Source organism: Camelina sativa, chromosome 5, assembly GCF_000633955.1.
Source record: "Camelina sativa cultivar DH55 chromosome 5, Cs, whole genome shotgun sequence".
Taxonomy (NCBI): domain Eukaryota; kingdom Viridiplantae; phylum Streptophyta; class Magnoliopsida; order Brassicales; family Brassicaceae; genus Camelina; species Camelina sativa.
In genome coordinates this window covers 33,571,749-33,587,009 of record NC_025689.1, presented here as the reverse complement: position 1 = coordinate 33,587,009, position 15,261 = coordinate 33,571,749, and the positions used below count along the sequence as shown (strand labels likewise).

Sequence of the window (15,261 nt, the reverse complement as noted above, 5' to 3'; positions counted from 1 at the left end):
CAAGAGAGATATTTCAGGACATTTGCGGTAATGTCTTATAGCTTTCAAAGTTTTATTATCTCTCATAACTGACTTAGTATCATCACTAACTTAACTCAATTGTAATATGTAGCGGAAGTTCTATTGGGATACTGGGATTACTGAGCTTGTTAGAGAGGGGTTCTTAAAGATAGCCAAGAAGCGAATGAAAGGCATTGTTAGTCAAGCTAAAAGCAGTGGTAAACAACCTGTTTGGATCACCAGTGCAGAACTGTGGGCTGAGATGTGTGATCATTGAACGAACCTGATGTAATGGAGAGGAGCTCAAATGCCTCGCAGTGCAGAAACTCCGATCGTGGTGGTCTTGGAGTCCACAAACACCTTGCCGGTCAGAAATCATATGTGCAAGTTCATCAAGAAATGGTAATTTAACATTGCTTCCATGATATAACACCCTAAACACCTTGCTTCCATGATTATAACACTCTAAACACCTTGTTTCCATGATTTTAACATTTAACAATTTCTTTGTAGGAAGAAGAGTTGGGCCGTCCGGTATCATTTGCTGAAGTGTTCATGAAGACACATACTCGAGCTGACGGATCGTTTGTTGATCAAAAAGCTAAACAAGTAGCTGAGACTTATGAGAAAACATTAGAGGAGAGACTGTGTGAAGTGGACGATGATGGTCCAGAAAATTCAGTGAATTCTTCTGAACGTTCAACTCATCGTACTCTCAGCATTGATGAAAAGAATGATATCTTTCTTAAGGTAACTCCTTAGTTTCTTTATTTTGATGAGTGTGTATGATTATTCTTCATGATAACTTTCTAACCTTGATGTTTCTAACCTTGATGTTTTTCTTTGTTTTAGTGTACTCAAACAGATGAGAAGGGAAACCTTTTTGGTCTTGGATCTCTTGTTGAGACAGTAAGGAAAGGGAAAAGGAAGGAAAGCTATGCAGAATCTTCTCAACCATCACTTCTCGAGCTTCATGAAGAACTTCGCAAGAAGATAGCTCATCTAGATGCTGAGAATGCCCGACGTGAGAAGGAGCATCAAGAGCTTCTCATCTACGTGAAAGAGAAAGATCCAGCATATGATACTATTATTGCTTCCTTGCGACCAAGAGTACCAACAACAACACCAGCAACCACACCTGAAGACAACATACCACCAGCCACCGTGTCAGGTACTCACCAGCCACCAAGTTAGACACAACACCAGCCACCACATCCCCTTTCTCCACTTACTCCAAGTTATAAACATTGTCTTTTTATCTAAAAAAACATGAATTGCTTGTTTGAGACATTTATTTGTTTTTGCTTTAGGATGATCTTTTTGGTTAATACAATGATTATGCTAATCTTTATGTTTAATGAATGATTTTGATATCTTTTGTGGTAATTTGGTTTTCAATTTTAATGTATTTTGATTCATACAAAATTTGATAGATAAAACAGGTTTATTATATGCTAAAATCTCACCAATTTGTGACCAAATTTATTTCTATGAAATTATCAGACTAGTGGCAAAATGGTTACTAATAAACGAGGACTATTTTGCGACGACAGAAAGGAGTCTGAAAATGGTCACATATTTTACTCACTAACTTGCGACTGAACTGTAACTATCTTTATGATCGAAGCTTCCTAATATAAAGAGTGTAAAGAGTCGCTTTTTAACGACTATATTAGAGCAGTCATAATTCCGTCGTAAAATTGCGACCATTTTGAGACACCTAAATTTTGCGACCATTTTTTAACGACTATCTGAAATAGTCGCATAGTAGTCGCAAAATAGGTTTTTGCGACGGATTAGCGATGAATTTCGGAGTCGCTAAACGTAAGTTTTCTTGTAGTGGTAGCAAATTAGACCAATTGTAAAAAAAAGAAATAAATTTGCAAACCTAGCTACGAATACGATTAAATGATTATAATGATTCGCGCGATATCATTGTTTCGTCAAGAAGATAAACTATAAATATTTTCAGTGTCAGAATATATTTTACACGCATGTATTATTAATGTTGATATATAGATTGCACTAGACTATGAGAATTAACTGATTCATGATCAGATGGAATTTTATTCCACAAAGTATGCTAACGATCGACTGAGGACACATGCATGCTAACGTCATCAAGTGTATGCATGCATGCTAACGTCATCAAGTGTATGCATGCATGATGTATCCAGGCTCGGCTCATACCTAGGGCGAGAGTATGGTCAGGGGACCAATTTTTTTTAAAAATAAAAACTTTAAGCAAATGGGGTAAAAAAAAAGGAAAAAAAAAATTATGTTGAAAAGAGTCAAAAAAAACTAAATGCCTAGGAAAAAAAATTTAGTGAGACGGGGCTGGATGTATCCAAGACAAATTAAACTATAGGATTAATTAGGCAACGCAACTTCTGTTATACAAACTATTTTGTTTATTAGTTATTTACGAATATACGACTTATTTTAGAAACAGAAATCAGTTTTAATTTGATACAAAAATTTACGATTTTGATTCAACTATGGTATATATGCGACTATGGTCAGTGTGCGGCTCTCGAGTGTTATGGGACGTTAAGTTGTTCTTCCTCCAAATCGAATGGCCGTAAGTTGTAGCTTTTCAGTTTATGAGAAGACGACTATTAATTTGAAACCTTGACGCTAAAATTGGAAAATTGAAGTATATATTTTGTTATACGTATTTCACCCATTTATTTATACTTTAAAAGATATACAATGCGACTAGGAAACAAAGTACAAATAAGTTCCATGGAAATTAACCAGAAAGTTCCATCGAAATTAGCTACACGTAACTCAATTACAGGTGTCGAGATATTCAAAAAATTTATGTTTTTTATATAAATGATAGTTTTGATAAATAATGGGTGCGTATATTGTATAGTACGAATGCTAAGTTTTATACATTTCAAAAAAAAAAAAAATTAAAAATTACTAAAAGAAATAAAATAAAAAGAGTAGCTACTATAAAGCGGAATTAACACGAAAATAGGAAATGTATATGTATATATACATTCTCACGATGCGTATAAAACGTGGGACTTATTAGTTGTACTTGCACCTTACGTGCAAACATGATCACATAATCCTTTAACAAAAATACATGATCAATATATAATATCATCATAAGAAACCAGAAACCAGAATTTTCTTTACTATTTGTTTTGTCTAACTTCACTATGTTTTGAATATTAATCTTGTTCATATTAATATACAGTCCAAGAATTAAGGAACGGTACATGCCAAAAAAAAAAAAAAAAAGGAATGGTACAAGTGCACAACCGTAGAAGTAATGCATGGACTTTTGATATTCCACGAGCTTTCGCCTTTCGGTCCACGAGCTAAAAAGAAAGAAAAAAAACCACGAAAGTAATATGTACGTATTTGAATTATTATTATTTTTTTTTTTTGATAACCTAGGTTTCCCAACGTTCCCCCCTACCCCCTCGTAGGGCACGGAGTCCACATGTTAGCTATCGGTTATCCGACAGAGCAGAAATCCACGTGTTAGACTATCGGTTTGTTTGGACTAGCCACGTGGACGGCCAAACGGCACTCCACGTGTCAGCTCCTGAAACACTGCAGCCCGTAGGTGAATACCGCAGTGGCTGGAGCTCGAACTCGTGATGGCGGGTACCTCAGCTGAGGGTCCTTTACCACAAGAGCTAGAGGCTCCGGTTACGTATTTGAATTTCTAAGTAAACTCTAATCTTTTAAAAACAAAAGAAATTTACTTCCATTTACTAATTTAAACGTCGTATGCTAAATATTCAAATGAGTTGAACAATTTTTGTTCAATTTAGTGTAAAGCTAACTATAGTTTCCATTCAAATAAACGTTTTGAGAAGGGAATTTCCACATTTGTATTTTTCTCACAAGTTAGCTTTTTGAACATCAAGAAAAGTATTTTAATACTATTTTAAGTTGTAATTAATATTTAAATATCAATACAATAAAAATTGAATGTGTTTCTCTCCATTGTTGACACCTCAGCTTTTTAGTTGAAGGAGAAGTTGACACATCAGTTAAAACAGTTAGCCAATCAAATTATAAGGATTAATACAGTTCACTATTTTTGTCCAATAATAATCATTCTCCATTTCACATCATTTCTTCTGATTTCTATTATGGGTTCAGCCCAATTACAATAGTGTCTAAGAAAAACAATAAAAGAATCCAAATTAACCTATGTATGACAACTGAAGAAGGTGAAGATTAATTGACACAAGGTTATTTAAACATTTGGTTACATATTATTTGTAATCTAACATCATTTTGGCAGTTTATTTTATTCTAAATTAATAAAACAGTTAATAAATAATTTTACTGTAATTTATATATACAAAATCTATAATATTTATCGGTAAAATTATTATTTGGGATCTAAAATTTATTTTTATAGTATATATTTTTATTTTTATTTGAAGATGTAAAATTCTTGTATAATAATTAAGATTTAACTTATGAAAATTATTATAATATGAATTTTATATTATCTCACCATATGAATCAAAAGTTCTTAAAATTTTATGGAAAAATGTAAGTAAGTGATACAATTAAGTTATAAAAAATAAAAGAATTAAATTTTGGGTGTCATTTAAAAAAAATACAGTGGTATGTAAATAGAAATGCTATTAAACTAAAGACAAATAAAGAAATCATTTCTCGAGCTTTGTGAGCGCAACATGTCAGTTTTGTTTTGTTTTTGTGAGAAAACTTATACATATAAGGGATATGAACCAAACTAGAGTAATCTCTCAAGTGTGATTGGAGGATAAACTCTCTTTCTGAAGCATACATAAACTAGAGTAAATTAGTTACGTATTATGAAACAAAAATTCTCATATGTCTATCTTATTGCTTATGCATTTACTATGTGATTCCTTTTCACAGTGATGATGGCAGTGTTTGAATTTTGGCGTGTGATAACAAAGGTTTCTTGCCTCTCAAGATTTACATATATTAACACCAAAAACAAATTAAACAATATTTAAGATCGAAAACCAAATGTTTTAATTTAATTAACTAAATTATCTATAACTTTTAAAATAACTTTGACAATTAACATAATACTTATAAATATTGTATACAGTTTAAGATAAGTATAATATTTAAATAATAACACAAGACCCAAACTAAAGTAAAAATATGTTTATTTACTTTGACATATGTGGACTGTTATAAAAAAGAATAGGTAATTTACAAAAAGAAACAAACAAATAATAACGTAACAACAACACAAACTATATAAACTTCGATGATTAAATTCGAAACTACAAAAAATACACCACAAAATAACACTACACTAATATATCTCCAATAATATTAGGAGAAAAAAACATAGCATATAGTAGAGTTAAGCCAATTATACGAGTAAATGATGGTAATAACAAATACTATGGAGTTACAAACCATTAATGTAGGTTTTCTTCGGTTCATTTCAATATCTTAGCATTGTGTAAACCATAATTTTCATGATTAATATAATTTCAGAAAATTAAAAATCATACTTATGAATATCAAATGTATTTCAAAATATATAAAATAACATCCCGCGGCATCGCGCGGGTCTAACCTAGTGTATATAAGACTCAGTTATCAAGGTATCAAGGCCATATTGAGCATAACTAAAATAAAGTAGATCTTATACACTATATAATATGAGGTAAATATTGACAATTCATAATTTATATTTAGAATAAATATGTGTATAATATATATGAGATGATATATGTGAAATTTATATATAAGAAAAAATTAAAACTTAGAATGCGAAACTTCTAAATTAAAGAACTGTACCACACTTGATTGATTCTATACGACAAAAGTACATATGTAGTTAGGTATACTAGGAAATCTTGAGCTAGACTTGAGGAAAAAAAGAACCAATTTCATTGAAAAACCACGAGCACATTACATAAATTAAATGAATAATTAGGTTTGAATTGAAACTAATGGAAGAAGAAATAAACGAGTAATTTCCTTTATTGGTCTCACTGTTCCATAGCTGTTGGAACGCGCGGATAATTTGACGACGAACGAACGTTCCCTCCCGCCGCGTTTATCACGCTGCTGCTGTATTCAACTGGCTTCTGCCACGTTCTTTTATTTTTATTATTGGTTTCAGTTAAGTAGTAAAACATTACTATTCTCAATCTTTTGAGTATATATACTAAGTCTTGAGATTGATGTTACGTTAAAATAAGTTAGTCGTGACTCGTGACTCGTGAGATTCCGAAAGTCATAATCACAATTCACAAAAACTGAAGTTTATACACTACTATTGTTTTGGAAATTTCTAGTTAGTGATCAATCCAAATAAATCAGAATTTATGGCGTAAGAATATAATTATTTTTTTATAAATAAAAATGATAGTTTATTCAATCCAAATCAAATCCAAACTAATTTAAAAAAAACATTATTTTATTTTTATTAGGCTAAAAATAAAAATCAAAATTTTGAACGAATACAAGAAACTGATGTACACAAAAGATGATGTAGTTAATGAGAAAAAAAACTTTCATCTTTTGTTTGAATATAGTTTTGTTGTTCCAATTATAACCCAAAACAGAGCTTAAAATAGTTTGGATTCCGCTTTTGTAGACTACAGTATCCTCTCTGCTCTTTCTGTTGTACGGGTATCCGGTTTTATCTATTAGGCTAGCACAGAGTGAGCATCCCCTCTGCTCTTTCTGTTCTGGCTATCCTCCATCTAATAGGCTAGCACAGGGCCACACTGAGCTTACCGAATCACGCAGCACTCCTAGTTCGACGTATCATTAGGCGGTGCGAAGAAAATATGGTAACCTCTCACTTTCAAAGCTTGAAGAACGCTGACGAACTCCTTTTTGTCTTGTGGGATGTCTGAGATGACCACCAAATTTGATATTTCATTGCCCAAAAAAGAAGAGTTGTCCACTAACATCTTGTTAACCCTCACACGTTCACTATATATCAAAGATTCCGGCACCAAGATAGTCGTGATACGATTCATCCGAGAACGTTTCCTTGTCACCAAAGGCATTGATCATATCATTATCATGACCACGATAACCCTTCTTCATTAAAGCTGATTTGATTTTATAAAATATCAAATCATGGATCCTAAAATGAATACCATTTGTGTACCCTGTAGGAGGGATAAAACTATATCGAAGGAGCATTCAGGCACTCATGAGCTTACACAATACACGTCAGGAGAATATTTATTTGAAAAGGCCTCATCATCATGCATGGTACTCAAATGGATTCTCTGGCTTATGCAGACCAGTTTTTTCATAAAAGACACAAGTAGGGAGCTCCTGAAAACGGAGAGTGCTAATGCTTGATAATGATTAGTGAGCTCCAGTTCCTTTAAATAACTTATGCTGCTTTTAGAGCACTTACCACAAACCAAACTGATGATGCTTGAGCGTTCTCTCCTTTTGTCACAACAATCTCGTATATCTCTGTGTCTGAATCAGACACAAATACCACATGAAAATTTTACATGTAACGGAAATTCATGTTTTGTTCCATCTCATCAGAATGAAATCGGTCCGTTTCCATTGATCATTAATGAAGGTCCCTACTCGTCTTAATTGAAAGATTATTTCGTCATTATTGTGTTCTCACCCATCTCAGACTCAGAGTTTTACATACTTCATTCAGTGAAAAAGGAAAAGTCAACCTTAACATGTATCCTACTGTTTTGTCGTATCCATGTGTTAGTTTAGAACTTTAGATAGTGTGAATATAGAAGTACAAATTCAAAAATTGCTCAAAATTTCCCAGATTGCCATTCAATTATGCATAAAGGAGAATGTTTATTGAAATTGGAAGGGGTAATTTGGTCAAAAATCTAAAATCACCCGTTTAATAAAGGATCCGCATCCTTTACAAAAAAACCCGTTTAATCAAAGGTCCGCGCGTTTTACCAAGCCCGACATGTTGGTGGATCGGGTCAGCAAAATCAGATTATCTAACCCAAAATAAATTCAATTTGGTTCAATTAAAATCTGTGATTAAATTTTAAACCTCTTCCTCCTGCAAAACACGAAAGGAATATTCTTATCGTATACTCGAGTAGTTTAAAACATTCCTAATCAATCATATACTCAATCAATCACGCCCTAAATAATCTCTTCGTAATCTCAAAAATATCCTAAATTGTTACGATCATATATTGAATCTCTCCTGTAAATCAATCATCATTCATTCTAAATTAGCGAACTATCCTTTTCTGTTTAGCGTATCCAAGATTTTTTTGTGAAAACATTAATACTTTTTAACCTAAACCATAAACTACTATTCATCTATAAATATGGTCATTAAACTCACTCTGAAAATCATCAAAACACTTACCAGTCCTTCTTTAAAAGTCGCTAAGCACACAAAAAGTATTGGCAATGGCTGCATCCTTTGCATTTCTCTGTTTGATCGACTATTTCCCGCAGAATCAAGCGCAAGTCCAAGGAAGAAGACCCTAACGTGTGTGTTGCCGACAAGAAATTGTTTCTTCGATAGATGTCGTTTTAATAATTTAATCAAAAATTTAATAGAAAAGTTTAATAATTTAATCTATATTCATCTATAGAACAAATCAATCAAAAATTTAATAATTCATCTATATTCACTACAACCAACTAAATTTAATAGAAAAGTTTAAAACTAAATAAAATTTCGATACTTTAACCAAATAAACCAATATATAATTCATATAAAATATCATTCATAAAAATTTTAAAGTATAAAATATGGTTATTGAGTAAATATGAAAACTAGGATTAGTGTTTAAAACTTTATTTACAATAAATTATTAATCAGATATTATAATCAAACAAACATGTCAACAAAAGTATACAAATATATTTGTTAAAAGGCTTTTCGGGCTGGCCTGAGCCCGGTCGGACTAAGCCCGAAATACCCTATAGCCCAAACGGGTTGAGCCTGAAATGCCCGATTTTTTCTGGACATATATATTTAAGCCCAAGCCCGGTGTTTTTCAGGGCTAGGCCGGGCCATCCCGCGGGCTTTGGCCCTAATTGACATGCCTACAATATATTATGTTTTTATAAAGTGAAACTATAAATTATACTAATAAAAAGTAGGAGCTATAAGCTCCTAAAAGCGTCCACCTAAGATTTTAAACCACCAATAGGGATAAGACATGTCACTCATTAACATTTTTTAAAATCTCCAGAATTTTCAATATTAAGAATTATTTTAAACAACCTATAAGTATTTGACATATCATTCATTAACATTTTTTAAATTTCCAGAATTTTAAGAAAAAGGAAAATTTTAAAACTTATAGAAATAAAAGAACTATGTACAACGTCCCACATTGGCTAGAAATCTTTTAGACATTGGTTCAGAACCAGTATAAATAAAGATTAATATGCTTCCAACAGCGAATGAGCAGGAAAGCTTGATTTATAAGGCGTCTAAGTTAAAAAGTTTTATTCGTTTGATCCGATTTTTTATTTGATCAAACTAAAACTTTAAAAAGTTTCAAAATAATATTATAATATTGAAAAATTTTAAAAGTTTAAATATTATATATATTGAAACTTTTAAAAGTTCTTAGATTTTAAAAAGTTTTTAAAATAGTTTAAAATATTATAAATATTGAAAATTTTAAAAGGTTCAAATATTATATTTTGAAACCTTTTAAAACTTCAAAATCTTATGATCTTTAAATTTTAAACTTTATTAGCTTATAAAAGGTTTCTAAAAAATTATAATTTATAAATTTTAAAAGTTTAAAATATTATAAATATTGAAACTTTTAAAAGGTTCAAATATTAAAAATATTTAAACTTCATAGAATGTTTGAAAATATTACAATTACTTAAGCTCGATAGAAATTTTAAAATATTATATTTATACTAATAAAAAGTTGAAGCTATAAACTCCTAAAGGTGTCCATAAAAGATTTAAAACAACCAATAAGAATTATATATTTCACTAATTAACATTTTTAGAAATATAGTAGTAATCTATATTAAGAATTTTTAGAAGAAAAAAATTAAATTTTATAGAAATAAAAGAAATTTGATTTGATATTCTTGCAGTAAAATTTTTATTTTTAAGTCTAAGAAAGAAGGACTGACGTCGAAAGACCTTGAGTTGATGTTATTTGAGTTTAAAGAAGAAGGATCGACGAAAAGCACAAATATTATTTTAACTATACATGTGTTCATATTACTTTCTCTGCATTGGTTTGAGAAGTTTCAATACATGTGGATCTTAAACCGAATAAGTATATAGATAAAATTATCAATAATTGGATGCATGTGTTGACTATGCTGGACTTTATGAATTGCACAAATTTTATGAGAAAATAAAAGATTTTGGTCTTGGAGTTTGATGGGTTAACAAGTTGTATGGTAGTCTAAAAAATATTTTTCAGTGAAAGAATGTGAAAAAGTTGAAGAAAAAAAAGAAGAAAAAGAATAAGAGTATAACGAAGAACATGATAAAAGCAACGATGACAATTACCATAAAATTTGACAATGAAAATGACAAGAAAGAATATGAAAAATAAAAAAACATTGAATAAAAAAACACGAAAACATACGTGGTAGCGATCAATTAAATATAAAAAACGAGATAAATTCAAGATTACAAAATTATTTCGCTTTTCTGGTGGTCAAATAAATGGTTTAGGATATGTGAGGTCAGCAGTTTGATTCGCCTTGCCTGGACGTCGAGTTAAATTCATAATTTTTTTGATCTGATCTGAATGTATAACACAACTCATTTTTATATTTTTAAAAATTGTGTATCTAAAATTTAAATTTTTATTTAATACTAATAAAATTTATTTTTATAAGATAATATTGTATTACTGTCATCAATCACATACTCCCTGAATTTCATAATATAAGATGTTTTAGAGAAAATTTTTGTGTTACATAATATAAGATGTTTTCAAATTTCTATGCTATTTTTAGATTAGTTTAATATATTTTATTATGCATTTTTATTTATGATTGGTTGAACTTTTTTAAAGTAGTCATTTCTTATATTTTGAAACGGAGTGAGTATATATAATTTTCATCAAAATTTATCAAATAAACCCACGCGTAGCATAGCTTTAAAACCTAGTGTACGAATTATAGACGATAACACTTTTTGATATTTTTTGTGATAAACTCACATGACATAAGTGATATATATATATATATATATATATATATATATATATATACATGTTAATTTACACTATATTTCAAGACTAATCTCCAAATTTTGTGAAAAAAGGAAGAATTATAGAAACCGCAACAAGAATGTTCGAAACAAATTTTGGTGAATCCTATCATGAATTGGCTACAAAACACAATTGTATTTCTCTATTAGTCTATTATATCACTGGTTTGTGAGATTCGCCAAAACAATAGCAACTCCTTAACATAATATCTATTATCGAGATATGTCCAAGTTTATCTTGTGATAAAATGCATGCAACTATTGTTTCTTTCCAAATTATAAGATCAGTAAATATCAAATTGGTATACACACCACACTGTATTCCAAATATCCAATGACAACTACTAGTGAAAGATTGGTAGGATGTGTGTTTATGAGGTCATGGAGTATCGTGTCACGATCATGACTCTGCATGAGCTGACAGAGATGCAAACTAACATTAAAAGCTATAAAGATGAGGAAGTTCATGGAAATTTTGGTATCCATAGACTTGCTATTAGGTCTTTTATAGGTCAACTTCTTTTCTAATGATAGTTTTTCGGATATATATGCAACGTCAGGTACAACGCACAATTTTAATTTCTTTCCAACAATTAATCCTAATAAATCCATTCACCAAACATGATCTCGAATAATTGATTAGATTATGAAATGACTACGCAACAAAAAAAGATGTACTAATTACTTTATAGGCGCTAACCGGTACCACTGAAAATATATCATATGGAGGAATATGCCAAATTATACGTTTAAAAATGAAAAATGATGTTGGCATAGATAATTTAAATTATGAATTTTTCTTAAGGCAAATGATTTCTTTTAAGCATTGAAAAAATATTCTGCCAGTTGAATCACTTAGATAAGCTTACTTGGCTCTACTATAAGCTGGAAAAACATGTTAGCAATTTAACCATAAGTTTAAAAAAGTGTTTTTTTTATGATGTCTATTAACTAACTAGGTGTATACTACATACGATTGGCGACGATCCTCCCTTGTTACACTTCTAGCGATTAGATGTGCTCCAAGATTTGAGGTCCTGTCTTCCATAACCAATTTCCAATCCAAAATTTTTTCCAAACTAGCTCTCAAAATATGAGACTGCAGTTTAAAGCAAGGCCATGCCTTTGGTCTGAGAACAGCTCCGATAAGCTCAGAATCTTCAGAAGCAAAAAGGATCTTATCGAAATGAAGACTAGACATACTTTCAATAGACCAAAGCCAACCTCGAAACATTGCATCCTGCTTACAAAACATCTGGGAAAAGGATGCTCGACTGTGCAAAAGAACTACCCCATTATGATCTCTCAAAACCCAAGCCGCTCCACTCGAATTTGAAATTTTGTCCCAAGACGAGGCAAAATTGCATTTAAACCAACCTAGCTGCAGGGGAGACCAACCTTTTTTTTGCTGTGAACGTTCAGACTTTACACGCTCCACAGACTCCTCAACCAACGACTGCTCAAAAAGCCATTCCTGAACATCTTCTCTGATTTTGATAATTGTTTCAGGAGGACTAAAGCTTTTCCCTTCAATGCAACACAAATTTCTATTTTTCCAAAGTTGCCAGAGAATCCAAGGGAAGGCTTTTCTTATCTCGACCTGTACTTTAATATTTTTGCTTGTCAAAAACAGGAAGTACAAGTTCTGATAAAGGGACTGAGAATCAAAACCGTTTTCTGGAGACGGGAAGTTGTAGAGTGCCCAAATTTGTCTAGCAACCGTACAAGAGAACAAGACATGATTTGTTGATTCTCCTTCCAAACCGCATTTTTGACATCTGGAATCGAATTTAAGACCTCTATCCATCATCTTATCAGCAACTGGGATGCCACCTGAAATTGCTTTCCACATAAATGTCTTAATCTTTGTGACAGTACTGCATCTCCAAATCTGGTCTTTTAAAGGAAGGATTGAAGGTTGCATTAAGGCCTCTGTAACCAGCTCAATCTTCTCTCTTTGATACTCCGCCCAATACCCGGATTTGACTGAATAAGCCCCACTTTTAGTATGTTCCCATATCAGGAAATCTTTTGATAAAGGAACAGGCTTCTGTTTACAAATCAACTCCACATCCCGGGGATAAAAATGATGGTTCAGAACTGACAGATCCCAAGAAAGTGTTGATGGGTTAATCAACTCTTTAACTTTAAGGTCCAAATCGAAGATGATATTCTTCATCAAGGGCGCTCTGATAACACCATCAAGTAACCAACGAGATGACCAAACATAGGTAGATTCACCATCACCAATCATTTGTCTCAGACCTCTTTTTAACAAATCCCTACCATGGAGAATGCTCCTCCAAGCATAAGAAGGTCTATCTCCAAGCTCTGCGGATAAGAAATCTCCCTCAACAAAATACCTACTTTTGAAAAATGAGGCAAACAAGCTGTTTTCTTCTTGCAGAATCCTCCATGCTTGTTTTGCCAGCAAGGCTTGATTGAAGATTTGAATATCTTTAAACCCAAGACCACCTAAATGTTTAGGCAAACACAACTTATCCCATCCCAACCAGTGCATTTTCCTTTTGTCCTCAACTGAGTCCCACCAGAAGGCTGACATAGCAGATGTCAGTTTCTCACAAGTCATTTTTGGTAACTTGAAACATGACATAGCGAACACAGGCATTGCCATGGCCACTGATTTCAGTAGGATTTCTTTTCCACCCTGCGAAAGAGACCGGGCGAACCAACCTGACATCCTACTTTTCATTTTGTCGTGGATATAGGCTAGTAAGTCTGCTTTGGAACCACTAAAGCATTCCGGTAATCCCAAATATACACCTGCCCCTCCTTCTTTAACAATTCCCAACTTTTCTTGAATAATGGCCCTGACTCCTAAATCCACTTTGCTACCAAAAGTAATTGAAGACTTGTCCAGGTTGATCAACTGACCTGTAACTTTTCCATAGTCAACCAGAATACCTTGGAGAGTCAGCGCCTGATCCACTGAAGCTTTGATTAGAAACAGACTGTCATCTGCAAACAGAAGATGGTGAATCGAAGGACCAACAGGAGAAAACTGAATCCCATTTAAGCTTCCATCCAATTCAGCTCTATTAAGCAAATGAGTCAAACCCTCAGCGCAAAGCACAAATAAAGCCGGAGAGAGAGGATCACCCTGTCTTAAACCACGTTGCGGATTAATGAGCCCAAACGGCTGACCGTTAATTAGAACTGTGTAAGAAACTGAGGACACACAGTACATGATCATATCCACCCATCTTCTTTGAAACCCTAGAGCAATGAGCACTCCTTCAAGAAAACTCCATTCCATTCTGTCATAAGCCTTTGACATATCAGTCTTTACCGCCATAAAACTCTTAGAGATATCCTTATGAGTACGGAGACTATGAACTGCTTCATGAGCTATAAGGATGTTGTCTGAAATCAACCTTTCTGGAACAAAAGCTGATTGGTTTGGTGATACTATTTCAGACAATAATGGTTGCAGTCTTGCCATCATAACTTTTGCAATCACTTTATATAACACCGAGCACAGACTGATCGGCCTTAAATCACTCATCAGTGGAGAATTGAGCTTTTTGGGTAACAAACACAATTGAGTAAAGTTCCATTCTTTGGGGAAAAAAGCCGGTGATAAAGAAATTTAGAATCTCCTTTGTAACCTGGTCACCTACAACCTCCCAATACTGCTGGAAGAACAACGCAGTCATACCATCTGCACCCGGTGAACTGGAAGGCTTTATAGAGAACACTGCATTTTTTACTTCTTCTTTTGAAACCGTGGCTAAAAGCTCTTGATTCATTCTGTCTGAAACTCTAGGTTGAAGACCAGAAAGCATCTCTTGCGGGTTGAAAGGTTCAGACGTGGAGAACAGATTTTGGAAATAAGACGCCGCTATTTCACCTTTAGAAACTTCAGCTCTATGCATTATCCCATTAATGTCCACTAGCTTATCTAGACCATTCTTGTTCCTTGCATTCTTAACTGATGCATGAAAAAATTTGGTGTTCTTATCACCCTCCAACATCCATCCATTTGGCTCTACTTTTCTGTTGCCAATGACTTTCTTCTTCTCTATAAGCTTTAACCAACTTGCTTTTCAGGT

The 15,261-nt window shown here is 32.6% G+C and overlaps 1 protein-coding gene across 1 annotated transcript; it reads right to left on the bottom strand.

The window, feature by feature from the left end:
• Positions 12,144-15,084, bottom strand: LOC104789816. Its single transcript, XM_010515458.1, has 2 exons — positions 14,818-15,084; positions 12,144-14,729 (listed from the first exon to the last, which is right to left on the bottom strand). The coding sequence occupies exons 1-2, from the start codon at positions 15,082-15,084 to the stop codon at positions 12,144-12,146; spliced, it is 2,853 nt and encodes a 950-aa protein (XP_010513760.1).